Here is a 15,654-nt window from a genome sequence, read left to right as displayed (position 1 = left end):
GACCACTGCAGGCCTTGGCTGGGAGGGCTGGGAGGGCGCCTGGCACTGGAGCAGGAAAACCAAGGCTTCTCATCCTGCTGTGCCAGCCACCAGCCCTTAGACATGGGGCAGAACCACTTTTCCTCTCTGAGTTTCTGTGTTCTCATCTGTGAAGTGGGGACAGTCTCATAGGGATGGTGTGAGATTTTGATGTTCTTTTATCTGTGAAAGTGCTTTATAAACAGCAAAGCTTTGGATAAATGTTTATTTGGGGTTATTATGCACTGCTGGAGGATTCTGCAATAAAGATGTCAGGGAGAAAAATGGAGGGATCTACTGCTTTGGGATATTTTCATCATATAGATATAAATAGATAAATATATACCTGTCACAAAATGTAAACAAAGAATGGGAAATTTCCTCCCAGTCCCACCCCCGCCCCCAGCAGCAACTATTAACACGGTCATTGTATTCTCTCTCAGTCATAAGCAAAGTACAAATATTTAACAAAAAACACAGCAGGTTTGTAAGTCTTGTGTTTTTAGCTTTTTTCAGTGTATGTGGACATTTTTTAATGTCATAGTATACAGTCCACGGGGTCACAAAGAGTCAGACATGACCCAGTGACCAGACAACAACAACATACAGACCTAACTCTATCTTCCTAATAATACTTCATAGTTTAGATGGACCACAGTTTATTTTGTTTTTACAGTATTTTATTTGTTTATTTATTTGGCTGTATTGGGTCTCAGCTGCTGTGTGCGGGATCTAGTTCCCTGACCAGGGATCAAACCTGGGCCCCTTGCGTGGGGAGCACCAAGCCTTAGCCACTAGACCATCCGGGAAGTCTGTGTAGTTTGTCTTAGCTTTCTCTTGTTGGTGAACATTAATATCATTTCCAGATTTTCATCATGTATTTCTGTGGTCTTTTGTGCATATACCAAGGCAAGCGATTCTGAGGAATGGGGTTGCTGGGTCAGAGGATCTGAGCGTTCACATTTTGGTAGATAACACCAAATTGCCCTCTATAAAGACTGTACAAGCATACCCTCCTACAAACAATGTTCCTCCTCTACGTGCTTGAACCAATAGTGGGTGTTAACAGTAACAGTTCAGCTGGCGCTTTTAAACCCCTCAGACCCCACACAGCCCACACACACACCTTGCACTGGCCGTGCGGGCCACTGATCAGGTTTATTCCGCTGCTCCTCTGCCTGACAAGCTGAGTGCCACGTGACAGCAGTGGGCAGGGGCCATCTAAGAAATGGTTACCGGAGGAAATGGTAGGAACCAGGCCCAAGACGATCTGGAAAGCTTTGAGGGTTCAGTGGAGTCTTCACATTTCCAAACATAAAATCTCAAAGTAACAGTCATCTACTTTAAGCAGTGTGCTTGACACAAAATAGTATTACTTTTTATTGGTTTTGTTATTCTAGAAAGTTCTAACACATAGATCTTTGTTGTGCTTGGAGAGATGGTAGTGAGAGAGAGGAGGAAGACGTGGATAGGTTGAGCTGTGAGTTTAAAAAAAAAAAGTGTGACTTGGTCATTGCCAGGCTGCGGCTGGTCACATGTCCTGGGTGCGATCCAGGCTTTTGGTGTTACAGGATGCAAATCACCAGGTAACCAAAGAACATTTCCATGGAAAGAGCCCATGACCTCCTGGTGCTGTGTGCAGGTGACATAGTGCTATGGAAAGAAGAGAAGGATGAGAGTGGGGAGGGGTGGACGGTGGCCTTGCCAGCCTTTCAAACCGAAGCAAGGAGCCGTTGGAAAGTTCACCAGACCCAATTACTGACAACATGGGGCCCACTTGTGTTAACCAAACACAGCCAACTTGGGCTGGGTTACCAATTCAACTGGCCTCATTCTAAAATTCCTTTAAGCAGGGACAGGGAGTCAAGTCCAGTGGACTATCGGGAGGTAGTCAGTGAAACCTGTGAGACATGGAGCGTTAGGAAGGGAGGGAGAAGAGGCAGAATTCAGGACAGGAGCGATGAATCAAGTAACTGACAGAAGCAGCCCTAGTTGAATTCCTTCAATTATCCTACAGAGTCAATACCATAGTGGTGCACCGCTAATACATGAGGACGTAGAGGCTCAGAGAGGTCAGGTCACTTGGCCAAGGTCACAAAGCCACAACTGACAGATCTGGAACAGAAACTGACGTCTCTCTGACCCGAAACCCCAGTGCTGAGGAGAACTTCTATCATGACCTGGCAGGACTCACCCCATACCTCTGGATATGGTAGTGGGAGGATTTTTTTTTTTTTAATACTGATGGAAAATGACCTTTTTCACCCTTTTGTAGAAGCACATGAAGAGCCTGCCTGGCTTCCATTTTTTAACCAGGTGGCCGATTTTTGTATATTTGACAATTCTACCACACTCCAATGGTACAGTACACTCTCCTCCCACTCTTTGAGAGTTTTGGGCTGGATGGAGCCATCCCCGGAGGCTTAGGCATGGGCTTATGAAGGCCGGCAAGGCATGAGGGTATGAGGTGCGGTAGTTGGGATGAGGGGTAGGACTTCTGGGCTTCTGTTTTAGAAATTCTAGCTGGGTCCCCAGTGGCCTGGTGGAGTTTTAGACCTCAAAGGCTCTGAGGCTGTGATTCATCAGTGTGTAAAATCAGCCAGTCCTTGGTCAACGAGCCGCCTCTCCAGCCTGTAATTAGCCACAGCCCAGGTTGCCGCCTGGCTTTGTTCTGCAGCGGGAGGCTCTTTCCTTGGTTCTCTCCATTCCTGAGTCACTGTCACGCTCACAGGTGCCGATTCAGCTGGCCCATTGCTCGCTACCATCTTGGAGGGCAGTCCAGTTAGGAAGGAAGAGGTGCCCCGGTGAAGAGGGTACTTCCACCCTGAGCCCCTCTCTTGACTCTTCAGGTACTGGTAAGGAGTGTGGACTGAGATTTGTGGACCAGAGGATGCTACCACAGGGTGACCTTTGAGGTGGGCATGTTCACATGTCCCATCTCATTGAAATCTTTACAGCACTTATTACAAGAGGCAGTACATGGGGGGATGAGGCAGGGTGTAGAGGGCAACAATCTTGTGTTGAGCCATCTGGGTTTCAGACCCTGCTCTGCCTCTTACTAGATCTATGATTTTGGTCAAATTTCCTAACTTTTCTGAGTCTCTATTTCCTCAACTGTAAAACAGAGATAAAAATAGTAACTGCATCAAAGAGCTTTTGAGAGGATTTAATGCAAAGATACAAGTAAGTGTTTAGCATACCTGTGAGCTCTCCATGAGGGGTGATGATGATGATACTGGGACAAATTTTATGCCCATTTTACAGATGGGAATACTGAGCCTCAAGTTGTCCAAAGTGGCATAGCTCATCAGCAGTGAAGTTGGGATGAAAACTTGTCTCCAAGTCAAGAGTCCTGTCCTCTGTACTGAACAGTCTATAGGAATGAGTCTGCCTATAAGACTGTCATGGCCTGAAAAATAATACATCCAAACAACAAAGGTCTGCCAGCATGGGTTGGTTCTATGTTTTCTGCAGTCTCAAGCTGGGGATCACTGTAACAAGATTATGTAAATATTTATTCAGGGTTCTGGGAAACCCAGCAGAGTTGCAGGATAAACCATCACCTCCCAGCAAGCAAGGGCTCGCCTGCTAATTCCCCTTCTCCATGAGGCTGATTGGATTGCCCAGTTTCTCCTATTGTAGGGGAGGAAAGTGATCAGCTCCCACCCGAGAGGATGTTTTTCATATAAGGTTAGAGGTGGCTAGGGATGGAGGCTCTGAGGTCAGGCAGTTTCTCTCTGTCCTTCCCAGCAGTGTGACCTCAGGCAAATTACTAAATCTCCCTCAGCCTCAGGTTCCTCATCATTAAAATGGGGGATTATAGTACTACCTTGAGGGGCTGTTGTGAGGATTAAATAAGAAATTGTATGTAAATAAAGTACTTAGTTTCTGGCATACAATACACACTTAATAAAAATAGTAAGGCCAGAAATGGGTGGATTGGGGCATTGATTTACAGCGCTTTGCTAGCAAATCTCTTGTTTCTTGCCAGTCGGAGGCCCTGGTGAGACTATGTCCTTGTGGCCACATGATTCTTTGCACTGCTGCTGCTGCTGCTGCTGCTAAGTCACTTCAGTCGTGTCCAACTCTGTGCGACCCCATAGATGGCCTCCCACCAGGCTCCCCCGTCCCTGGGATTCTCCAGGCAAGAACACTGGAGTGGGTTGCCATTTCCTTTTCCAATGCATGAAAGTGGAAAGTGAAAGTGAAGTCGCTCAGTTGTCTTCGACTCTTAGTGACCCCATGGACTGCAGCCTACCAGGCTCCTGCGCTCATGGGATTTTCCAGGCAAGAGTACTGGAGTGGGGTGCCATTGCCTTCGCCAGATCCTTTGCATGGCCACCTCTAAAAGAGTCACTCGGCAAGCATTAAGCTCATCAGTTCAGTTCAGTTCAGTCACTCAGTCGTGTCCCACTTTTTGCGACCCCATGGACTGCAGTTCTCCAGGCCTCTCTGTCCATCACCCACTCCCAGAGCCTACTCAAACTCATGTCCGTTGAGTTGGTGATTCCATCCAACCATCTCATCCTCTGTCATCCCCTTCTTTTCCCGCCTTCAATCTTTCCCAACATCAGAGTCTTTTCAAATGAGTCAGTTCTTCACATCAGGTGGCCAAATTATTGGAGTTTCAGCTTCAACATCAGTCCTTCCAATGAACATTCAGGACTGATTTCCTTTAGGATGGACTGGTTGGATCTCCTTTTCATCCAAGAGACCAGCTCATAGGACCTTGGGTTCAATTCCAGGTCTCAGTCCAGCCTCCAAAGGTATTAATACCAGCCACCATTTATGGTGCACTGGCGTGCTCCCTAAACATATAATGCCTCTTTAATCCTCTCCAATGCTGGGGGATGGTATATCTCCATTTGCCAATGAGAGCATGGGGACTCAGAGGTGGTAGGTAAGTGCCCAAGGACCCACAGCTGTTAGAGAAGATCAGACTGGTGGATTGACCAACCTTCTTGGTTTATCAGAAATTTCCTGGACCGTGGCATTTCCTGGAAGGTGGGGCATTCATTGCTAAAACCAGGGAAGTCTGGCATGAGCTGGGTGCTCTACATGGTGCCTCCCTGACAAGATCGGGCAGTGATTCTGAAAAACTGTCAGACTGAGAAAGAGGAGAGGAGGGTGATGCAGAGAGAGAGCAGCAGGAATAACAGCACTGCTTCTTTCTGGGAGGACGGCTGCGGCTACTTCCCCTCCTGAGAGTGCTCTCGGGCACCCTCCTCTTTCCTGAGGTCACTACAGAGTCTTGACGTGGGAAGGTGCTCCTTCTGTGGGTTTGATTCCCATAGGGAATTAGAGCTGTCTGTGCCTGGAGGTGCCTCCCCTGAGGCTGGAGGAGAGTGTGCAGGACCCAGAGGACCCGCTGGGAACCACGCATGTGACCTCAGACCCCTGTGCACCATGCAGTCACTGAATGACCTCCAGATAGATGCCAAACCAAGCAGGGAGGTGTATCATTTCAACCATCTTGTATGCATCACACTTCCCAGGGATACTGGGAGCATCTAAGGAGATACACAGAAGAAACAGGTTCTAAAGCACCATAGACACACAGGGTGTGTAGGTTATGCCACTGCTTCTAGACACCCAAGCCCCAGCTTTAGAGTTTCACCGACCCAGCGCCCTGATACTTGAGAGAAGTATGTTAAGCCTTTCTAGGGATAGGCAATGTAGACCCTGTCTGCCTGGGTTACCCAGGCTGGCTGGGGAAATGCAGAACCCCAAATGGCCCTACATGGCAGACTAGGAAATGTACTGAAGTCTTGCTTCATTAGAATCTGTGTTCCATGATAGCAGGAATTTTTATCTTTTTTTTTTTTTCTCCTGTGGCTAAATCCCCATTTCCTGATATAGTGCCTGGCCCATGGCAGAAACTTGGTAAACATTTGTTGACTACTGAGTGGTTCCAAGTACAAACAAACCATTTGGGAACACAGATTCTAATGAAGCAATTGGGGAAGACTGAGTGGAGAAAATGGGTTGGGTTCCGCTGGGCAAAGATGCAGAAAGGTCCACGTGGTGGGTTGGCAGGAAGCAGAGAAGCACGTGGCGCATGTGCAGAAGCCCTGTGGGTCCATCGTGTCTGGGGTGTATATCAGAGGTGCAGCTGGAGACTATGGGCCTGAGGACACAGGTGGAGACCAAGTGAAGGGGACCAGCAATGGTGTGCCCTCAGAGAGTTGGGACTGTCTGCCTTTGAGCCTTTATTTTCCAAATTTTAATCACTCCAATTTTATTAACTCTATTTTTCACTATGTCTATGTACCTGTTTATATTATTTGCTTAATAACTTTCATTTTGACCGGCACTGACTCTTTTTTACTTTACTAAGTTAGTTTTCATGTGACAACATGTAACTGTTAAAATAGAAATTATGATTTGTGCTTAAAAATCATCTTGTCATCCTTTGAGGGCCACAGCTCCAGGGAATGGGGAAACTGGTAAAGACTTTTTTTTGTCTGCCCTGGGTCTTCACTGCTGTACGTGGGCTTTCTCTAGCTGTGGTGAGCAGGGTCTGTCCTCTAGTTGGGGTGCATGGGCTTCTCACTGTGGAGCATGGGATCCAGGTGGGTGAACTCAGTAGTTGGGATGTCCAGGTTTAGTTGCTCGGTAGAATATGGGATCTTCCCAGGATTGAACCCGTTTCCTGTGTTGGCAGGCAGATTCTTAACAACTGGATCACCAGAGAAATCCTCGTACAGATTTTTGAGCAGGAGAATGATCTAGTTGCTTTTTGAGAAGGCGGCAAACATGAAGAATGGTGGTGCGTAAATACAATTCTGGTTCATTTGTGGCTAGAATGGAAAGGGAAATTACCAAGGTGAGTTTTGGGGGGCAAGTCAGTTTCTCTAAGGGCTTCACAATGAAGCGCACAGTAACTGCTCTCTGTCTCTTTCCTTTTTGGTCTCAGTTTACCCTCTTTCCCAGCAACTCTGCCCTACCACCTGCTGCTTGCTGCCAACAGGTCTGAGGAGTGGAGACGGGTTAGAACAAAGAGTTGTCTACTGGGGGTCAGGCCATGGGCTGGGCGGGATCCACGGTGGGTCTCGATGCCCAACAATTAAGTCCATGGCAGCACAGTGCTGTGGCTTCTTAGGCTCGTCTTACCTGGTTGTTCAAAGAATGTTACCCCCAGCCAAGGCTCATGTTCACGGAGCTTTGACCCATCCCCTAACAAGCCTATTTTTCCCAGCTGTGCATTTAGCGTCCAAGTTAAGGTGACCTGCCAACTGAAAAGAAAATGGATTGGCAAAAATCAGAAATTTGCCAGGGGCTCCCTTCCTCCAACACAGCCACATACGATTGTGAGCGCTAAGGTTGGACTCCCTGAGCTTTTCTGCTCTAGTGAGTCTGGCAATTTCTGGAGAACCACAAACAGGTGAACTTGAGGATGATAAACCTTGGTGAGACTTTGAAGTCGTTTGGTGCTGATGGAAAAAGCCCCTGAACCATCTGGTTTTGGGGTTGATGGAGAATGTCTATGGCAAGCTGACCATGCCCTTTTTGGATGCTCACCTGGTCAGGTTGCTCTGTCCCCCACCTTCCATCTCTCATTCTTTCCAGCAGAACAGAGTTCGAGGGCCTCCATACTTTCCACTGTAAGGAAGCGGGCAGACTGTGGCCAGTCTCTTTCGCTTGGGGCTGTCCTCCCGAGAGAAGTTTTCAGATGAACTGACTGCAGATTTTTGGTTCAGTTTACAGAGGAGTTCCTTATTTCAGTTTTACTGTATACCCACCTACACAATTGTCTTTTGATTCTCAGAATTTCAGAGCTATTAACCTCCAACCTTAAATCAGGATTCTCATAAAACTTTCCTGGCTCACAGTCATAAAGGAAACTAGGTCTCAAAATAGGTATTTGGTATACTGTCCTTCTCCAGGAAGACAAATTGACTAATTCCAAACCCTGTTCTCAACATGTGTTTGCTAAGAATGGAGTTGGGAGGGGTGAGAAAGGGGAGAAAAATCATACATATGCCATGATACATGTGGGGCGATTTCATTTGGATTTCCCCCAAATATGGAATTATTCATAAATAATTCCAAAGGCTTCTTTCTTGACATTCCACCAATGTGCAGGTGCATATGTTTTGAATGGATTAAATGAATAATTTATTTATGCAAATGAGGCTATTTGTATAGTCCCAGCAGTTGTGCTTGTCAACGATCAGATATCATTTCCAGGAGGTTTCTAGGTGCATTCTTTCCAGAGGCATGAGCAAGTCTAGAATTTCTAGTTTCTATCTGGAAGGCATTTAGGAGCAGAATCTGACTGATTAGTATTTTACATTTTCTTGAGACACCCTCAGTTGCTTATGAAGAATGGGATGGAGAAACTGATGACAACTCCCACCTCTAATGAAGTTCCACTGCTTCCCTCAATGGTCATTAGTAATGCTTTGATCATCTCTCCAACTCTTGACTATTCTTCTGCCATTTCTGCATCTAGAGGCTGTGGGACTTAGCCTGCCTAGGGCTATTAGGCTGGGTGGGTGGCAGGGTGACCTTTGTGTCAAGAGACTCATGAATTCCCAGGCAAGACCAAGTCACAGCTTTTTCCAATGGGTTTCCCCTCAATTATTATTCTGGGCATTTGGCTTTTTAAATGTTTGGTATGGAAGGACAGGGGTTGAAGACTGTCCTAGAAGATCCAGATCTGTTTGCCTGTCTTATACTTTTTTTTCATTTCAACTTTACAATCTTGCTCTTACAAGAAACAGTCACATCTCCAATTGCTTTCCAGAATTGAGCTTGGCTTTTCCTGTCCATGTAAGATATTATGGTCTTCCCTAGGAGCTCAGATGGTAAAGAATCCCCCTGCAATGCAGGAGACCTGGGTTTGATCCTTTGGTTGGGAAGATCCTTTGTAGAAGGGAATGGCTACCCACTCCGGTATTCTGGCCTGGAGAATTCCATGGACTGTATAGTCCATGGGGTCGCAAAGAGTTGGACACTATTGAGCGACTTTCTACAATCCAAAATTCAACACACCGTTGAGCTTCTCTTTTTTGAAGATGGTTGTGGTTGACTTGTTTTGGAATGACACTGGCTTTGTCTGAGCTCTAGCAACTTGCTTTACTGTATGGCCTTGGCCAAGTTACTTCTCAGGCTTAGGAGGCTCAGCTCCCTCCTCTGCAAAGTAAGAAGGGAGTTAGTACCTTTCTGATGGAGTTTTGTGAGGATTAAATGAGGTGATGCAAGTTAAATTCTGGGGACTGGGACATGGTTAAAAATGAATAAATGTGAAGAGCCATTATCATGCTTCCATTTTCCTATAACATGTCCAGTATCACTTCTCCCCTTCCCTACTTTGTCTTTGAAATGTGGAGAATTAGTTCTCTCATCACCCTTATGTTCACTCTCGCCATTTCCTGCTTGACCATGTCCAATTTACCTTGATTCATGAACCTAACATTCCAGGTTCCTATGCAGTATGGTTCTTTACAGCATCAGGCTTTACTTTCACCACCAGACACATCCACAACAGAGCATTGTTTCTGCTTTGGCCCAGCAGCTTCGTTCTTTCTGGAGCTATTAGTAATTGCCTTCTGTTCTTTCCCAGCAGCACCTTGGACACCTTTCAGCCTGGGGGGTCCATCCTTTGGTGTAGCATCTTTCTGTCGTTTAACACTGTTGATGGGGTTCTTGCGGTGCGAATACAGGAGTGGTTTGCCATTCCTTCCTCCAGTGGACCAGGTCTTGTCAGAACTCTTCACTATGACCCGTCTGTCTTGGGTGGCCCTGCATGGCATGGCCTTTAGCTTCACTGAGTTACACATGCCCCTTCGCCACGACGAGCCAGTGATCCATGAAGTGTGGCAGAAGATGAGATGGTTGGATAGCATCACCAATTCAATGGACATGAACTTGGGCAAATTCCGGGAGATGTTGGCAGATGTTGGCAGGGACAGAGAGGACTGGCATGTTGCAGTCCAGACGCAGTCAGACACAACTTAGCGACTGAACAACAGCACCCTTATGTAACTTCATACATTCCTAAGGGGATCTCTTGAGATTTAAGCTCCATACTTTAAGGAGAGAGTAAGCATTTCCTGAGAGCCCAACAAATGCCAGACACTCTGCTAGTGCTCTGTACATTTCTAATTTAAATATCTAAATAGCTCACTGAAAGTATTTATATACCCAATAAACAGATGGGAAAGCTGAGAGCTAAAGCGTAAGTAACTGCGACAAGGTCATCCTGGTCAGTCTGACTCCAACATCTCTGTCGTTTTCACTTGACCGGCTGCTTCTGAGAAAGCTGTGTTGTCTTTTTCTTTTTTTGAGGATGAGGGAATAGGTTCCGAGCACCCTGATCTTGCAACACCACAGGTTCTCCCCAGTCATTAGACATTTAGATTGTGATTTTACATGTTTTCTGCTTGGATCTGAGAGTTTGCTGTCTCTCATGACCCCTGGCTGAAAGAGATTAGGGACTGAGGACTTCACTCAAGTTCAGCCCCATTATAATGAACCTCTTGGACAGTAGGAACCTAGTCTTCTGATTTATCATTAGTGGAGTAATACAGGAGCCCACAAAATATAAATAGATGGTGATGAATGCAATATTAATTATTGTCTCTGCTGTCACTCACCTTTGGAGGTGTCAATTTGGTCGGTGTAGGCAGGAGCCCCTGAGTTGTATGGGCGATCCTGATGATGCATTAGGGCAGAGCAAGGATACATGGGTCAGAAAAGGCTGAGTGCCTGCTCGGGCAGGGATGGGTGACCGATCTGGGCAGGCTGCCGTGCCTCACCTCTTGATGTATCTTCAGCAGCATCTCCTTACTCTGTTTTAAAGTTGGGGGTTCCATGATAGTGGAAAAAGTTCTCACAGTTAAGTAATACATTAAAATAACCCCTATAATTGTAAGAAGCTCTTGCCCACACAAGAAAGAAGAAAATATAGGCTGCAAGAAGGTGGCCTGGAAGTGGAGAACTTTTGCCTTGTCTGGTCTCCTATCGTGAGACGGAGAAACGAGCCTTCCTGAAGACCCTGATGGAAATGTTGTTTAGACTCTCAAAGCAGTTTGATTCAAGAAGCAAAGTGCTTATGCCAATAGTGGAGTTGGCATTAAGTCAGGGCACCGTGTAAAGTTGTCTGGGAAGAGAGATAAGGCCAGAAAGAGAGTTATAAGATATAGGTGAGGCAGAAGGAATGGGTCAGGAGTGCGTTTAAAAAGGCAAGAATTGCGATGTTTTGGAGAATAATTAAAATATGAGAGGAGAGTTCAGAACACTTACCTTCGGTGCAATGGTGATGCATCCAGATGCCTGAGGTGTATTTGTGGGTGTGTGTGCACATATGTATACATGCATTGCATCATTTTTTCCCCCCCAGAAATGGTGAACTACCCACCCCTACTCCAGCACCAAGTTTATCCCCACCTCAGCAGGCAAGTAGGATGTTCCATTGGCAGAGAATATTCTCAGTGCGTAGGCACAAATGTTACAGCAAAAGTCACGGTCACAAAGTGCTTGCATAGCTGTTAAGAGCTGTCAGTGTCAGACCTTCCAAATGGAACTCAAGTGCGACCTTCAGAGCCCAGGAAGCTGCTCCCCAGAGGATTTGTAGACCCTTGGGAATTAGATCTAAGAAAGATGGAAAGATTTTGGAAGCACAGCTCTTAGGAGGGAGTAGGGTGTGAGGCCAGATGATATTTATTAACCCTAGTTCCTTATTTAATTCTAGCCAGCCCTCTAGTCAGATAATTCTTTACATCAGCCCCCTCCTCTCACCAGAGTTTCTTGTTCCTGTCAATTCTAGAGTAATATTCTTGTGTGGCTCTCACTAAATTGCCACATTCTGCCCTGGAGGTAATTCCATGTCATCAAGAGGGGATGATAGACAGAAACATATATAAACACACATTTGCTTTCAAAAATAAATATAGGGCCTCTAGTTAAAAGGTGCTGTGTAAAGTAAGCCAGCATCCTTTTTTTTTCACAGCAAGCACAGTGCTCTCATTAACCTTGTAACCACAGCCTGTGTTGGTATTAAGACTCGACCCCTTAGGGCTTGATACTTGGCTCAGAGAGATTCTTTGTCTTGGCCTTGGTGTAGGAATTAAGGTCCCTGGGGTTCATTGATTCTGAGATGTGGATCTCCTGGTAGACATTTCAACTGAACTCAGGGTCCCCAGGTCATTGCACATAATCTGGCTTGGTTTGCTCTGCCCTACTCTTTCTTTTATGGGAGCTAGCATTACAACTTGACCCAAGGCCTTGACCTGTGTCTTTGCACAGGTCTGAGACAGTGTTACAGCCTTGAAACCAGGAAGGTTTCTCTTCAGAGTAATTGAATTTGCAGAGTTGGTTCCAGTTCTCGGTATTATCTCGATCTTAACCTGAGGGCAGGCTGCTTTGCCTCTCTGTTTTATGTCTTCACATCCTTAAAACCTAGGCAGTCAGCTTTGTCTCATCACCTCATTGCCTCCCTTGGTCTTTATCAGTCTCCAGGAGATCCTGGGAGCATAGAGCAAATGGAACCCATACTGGGGTTAGAACTCTGATGGAATAATGACACTCTTACCTGATTTCTCCTCGAGAAGATTATGACTTTCGAGAAATTAACAATGTGTTCATAAACAGACTCTGGTATGTTTAATGGTTTTGTGGTTAAACTTTTAAACTTACCCATGAACGACGTGCTTGACATGTTTAATGCTCTTGCAATTGAAGGTCTCATCATCAAATCCAGCTTCTGGGATTTTCAGTTAAAAATCAAGTAAATAAGTAAGTGTTAGTCACTCACTCAGTCATGCCCGACTCTTTGCGACCCCATGGACGCCAGCCCACCAGGCTCCTCTGTCCATGAGATTTTCCAGGCAAGGATACTGGAGTGGGTTGCCATTTCCTTCTCCAGGGGCTCTTCCCAACCCAGGGATCAAACCTGGGTCTCCTGCACTGCAAGCAGATTCTTTACTGAGTGAGCTACAAGGAAAGCCCTTGTAGCTTGATTGTAAAAATCAAGCTTGTCTTGATTGTAAAAATCAAGACTGCCATCCATTCTCTCATCTCTATCTATCTATCTATCCATCAATCTAATATGATAAAAGTGCTGCCTCTTTTACCATAGAGTAAAAGACCTCATACTTTAAAGGAATTTCTCTATGGATGTGATATCTGTTGATTCATCTGTCTATCTTTGTAACCACATATCTGTCTAATTTGATACTCTCATACTCTGAAGGGATTTCTCTATGGATGTAGCAGGCCTAAAAATCTTTTTTTTTTGGATGGAGGAGGAAGATGTTTTTGCTTTTAAGGGAGGCTTAGCCAAGTTTCAAGCAAAGAAAAGAAACAATACTTAGTAAGGACCCATTAAGGACCAGACACATTGTTAGGTACTTTGTAGATATACATACTGCTAAGTCGCTTCAGTCGTGTCTGACTCTGTGCGACCCCATAGACGGCAGCCCACCAGGCTCCCCCATCCCTGGGATTCTCCAGGCAAGAACACTGGAGTGGGTTGCCATTTCCTTCCCCAATGCATGAAAGTAAAAATACCTTCTCCGTAATATATATATACATAAAGACTCCACAAATGAAGTGGTTTATGAGAATAAGGTGACATCTTTCCTTCCCCTTTCATCACTTCCACCCTCAAATGACTTCTCAGGAGTGCCTTAATGGAGTAGTCCTCGGATGGAAAATGAGCAGGGTAAGAGTGGATGGAGACACTGGAGATGTAGCTGGAACTCTTCAACCAGAAATGCTAATAAAAGAGCCTGCAATTAAAGGTGGCTGGGACTGGACCTGAGAATCACATCACTTTTGGAGTCGTTTTTGAAGTTGACCACTTCCTGATCACACCCCCTACCTCCCGCATATGTCCCTGCTTAATTTCAGGCAAAACTGTAAAGAAGATCAAGTTTGCTTCCCAGAGTTACACTGGTACTCATAACACCCCACCACCCCTTCACACACACACACACACACACACACACACACACACACACCTGCACACACACACACACCCCTGCACACACACACACACACACACAGCACCCCCCTGAAGTGAGTGGGGCTGCTAGTTCAGATTGTTCCTGATTCATCCTTTAAGCAAAACCCAGTCTGTTCCCTGAGGGCTCTGCTCTCAGATCTGGAGCTGATAGACTAATTAGGGCTAATGTGATAATGGGCAATAATGACATTTACTGTGTTTATCAGATATTTGTGTTTTAACAAGGCCTTTGGAAAACTTGCAGGTTGAAGGTAGGGAATGGTGGGAATGTTTAGTGAAAGCCAGGGAAATAGAAGTGTTTTTCAGAGCCCCCTTAAATTGTACTTACAAAACCTTCAAAACCTTCAGGTCCTGCCTGAGTCCTGAGACCCTCCTGGACCTACCCTCCCACCAAGTCTTTTACACCTTCCAGAACCTCAGTAAACATGGTGCCCACACTAGGACAACCAGCGAAAAAAGAGGGCTACTGTCCACTTACTAGTCCACCTCCTGTTGGGCAATGGCTTACTTTTTGTTCTATTAAGTTGTTGCCCATATACAGACTTTCCTTTTTTTTTTTTCTTCAGACTTTCCTTTTTTGCACAAGGAACTTCTTGGTTTTGATCACAAAATCTTTGTCTCTTTGCCAAAACTCAAATTCCCTTTCCCCTCCCATAGAGGGGAGGCCTGGTGAGTTCAAGAAATCCGCTTAAACACTTAGCTCATGCCAGGCCAGTGTCTAAGGAGACCCAAGAGAGAAAGTTCATAGTATTTTTCCTTGCCAGGAGCTGACATTCACCTGAACTGGAGGAAGGGCGTCTGTGAGCCAGTGAAGCAGGCCCCTGGCCAGGGGGGGTGGAAATTGTGCGGATATTTGAAATCCATGGATCCTCCCTCAAATTCCATCTTCTTGCCCAAAGTGTGTTGTATTTCTCATTTCAGCATCTTGGTTTTTCTCTCTTGAGCTCCTATAGGGAGGGTTGATTTATAGCTAAAAAACGAGAGACCATGGAAGTGTCAAGAGGAAGAATCTGGCTAAGCAGACAACCAGATAGTCAGGCCTCTGTGTTGTTGACAGCTGACTCTTCTACTTTGTCAACTCAGGGTAGACTCTCCCTCCCAGGACCCTTCCTTCAAATTTTCCAACGCTCATTACTGGGACCGGGGGGATTGGCTTTTCAAAGTCCACTGAAATTACCAAGGGTCCATGACAAGGAGGTAATCATGGTGCCTGGAGAGAGAATTTATGCTTCCAGCAACCTGGCCAGGAGCCCCAAAAGAACCTGGTGTCTGTGTGGCAGGAAAAAGATCTTGATATTGAAGCAGAGAGAGTGGACTGAACATAAATTAGTACATGAAGACAGAGGTTTAAGAGAGCCCCTGAATCCCCTATACCACCATCTCCTCCAGATTTGAGCTTCTGCTCACATTGCATTTACATTCTCCCCTCCTGGTGGTGCCTTTGGGGAGCAAGCCTGGTGTTTTTCACCTGAAACAGCCTCTAAGCTGAAAAGAACAGTCACCACCGAATCAATTCCTCATCCATTAACAGGTTGTCTCTCTGTTCTCGAGACACAGGCATAACCTGGTTAGACCTGTTTTGTTTGAACACTAACGTGTGAGTTGGCCAAATGCAAATGAGCAAATGTTTGTAATCCTTTATTTTATTTTTTTAAAGGGCCCGG

General features: G+C 45.7%; 1 protein-coding gene across 3 annotated transcripts in view; it reads left to right on the top strand.

Moving 5' to 3' along the window:
- The window catches only part of EHF (ETS homologous factor), a 56,386-nt gene continuing 43,494 nt past the window's right edge, over positions 2,763-15,654 (top strand). Inside the window, exon 1 of one of the 3 annotated variants that reach the window (XM_018059254.1) lies at positions 2,763-2,873. Coding sequence is in view for 2 of the 3 variants with exons in the window: in XM_018059252.1 (XP_017914741.1) it covers positions 6,782-6,844 (63 nt within the window). In the remaining variant the exon portion in view is untranslated. Of the gene's footprint in view, positions 2,874-6,719; positions 6,845-15,654 lie in introns of those variants that run through there. The other 2 variants (XM_018059252.1, XM_018059251.1) reach the window with 2 other exon arrangements.

Source organism: Capra hircus, chromosome 15 (genome assembly GCF_001704415.2).
Source record: "Capra hircus breed San Clemente chromosome 15, ASM170441v1, whole genome shotgun sequence".
In the NCBI taxonomy this organism is placed as follows: Eukaryota; Metazoa; Chordata; class Mammalia; order Artiodactyla; family Bovidae; genus Capra; species Capra hircus.
This window is presented reverse-complemented; position numbering and strand designations above follow the sequence as displayed.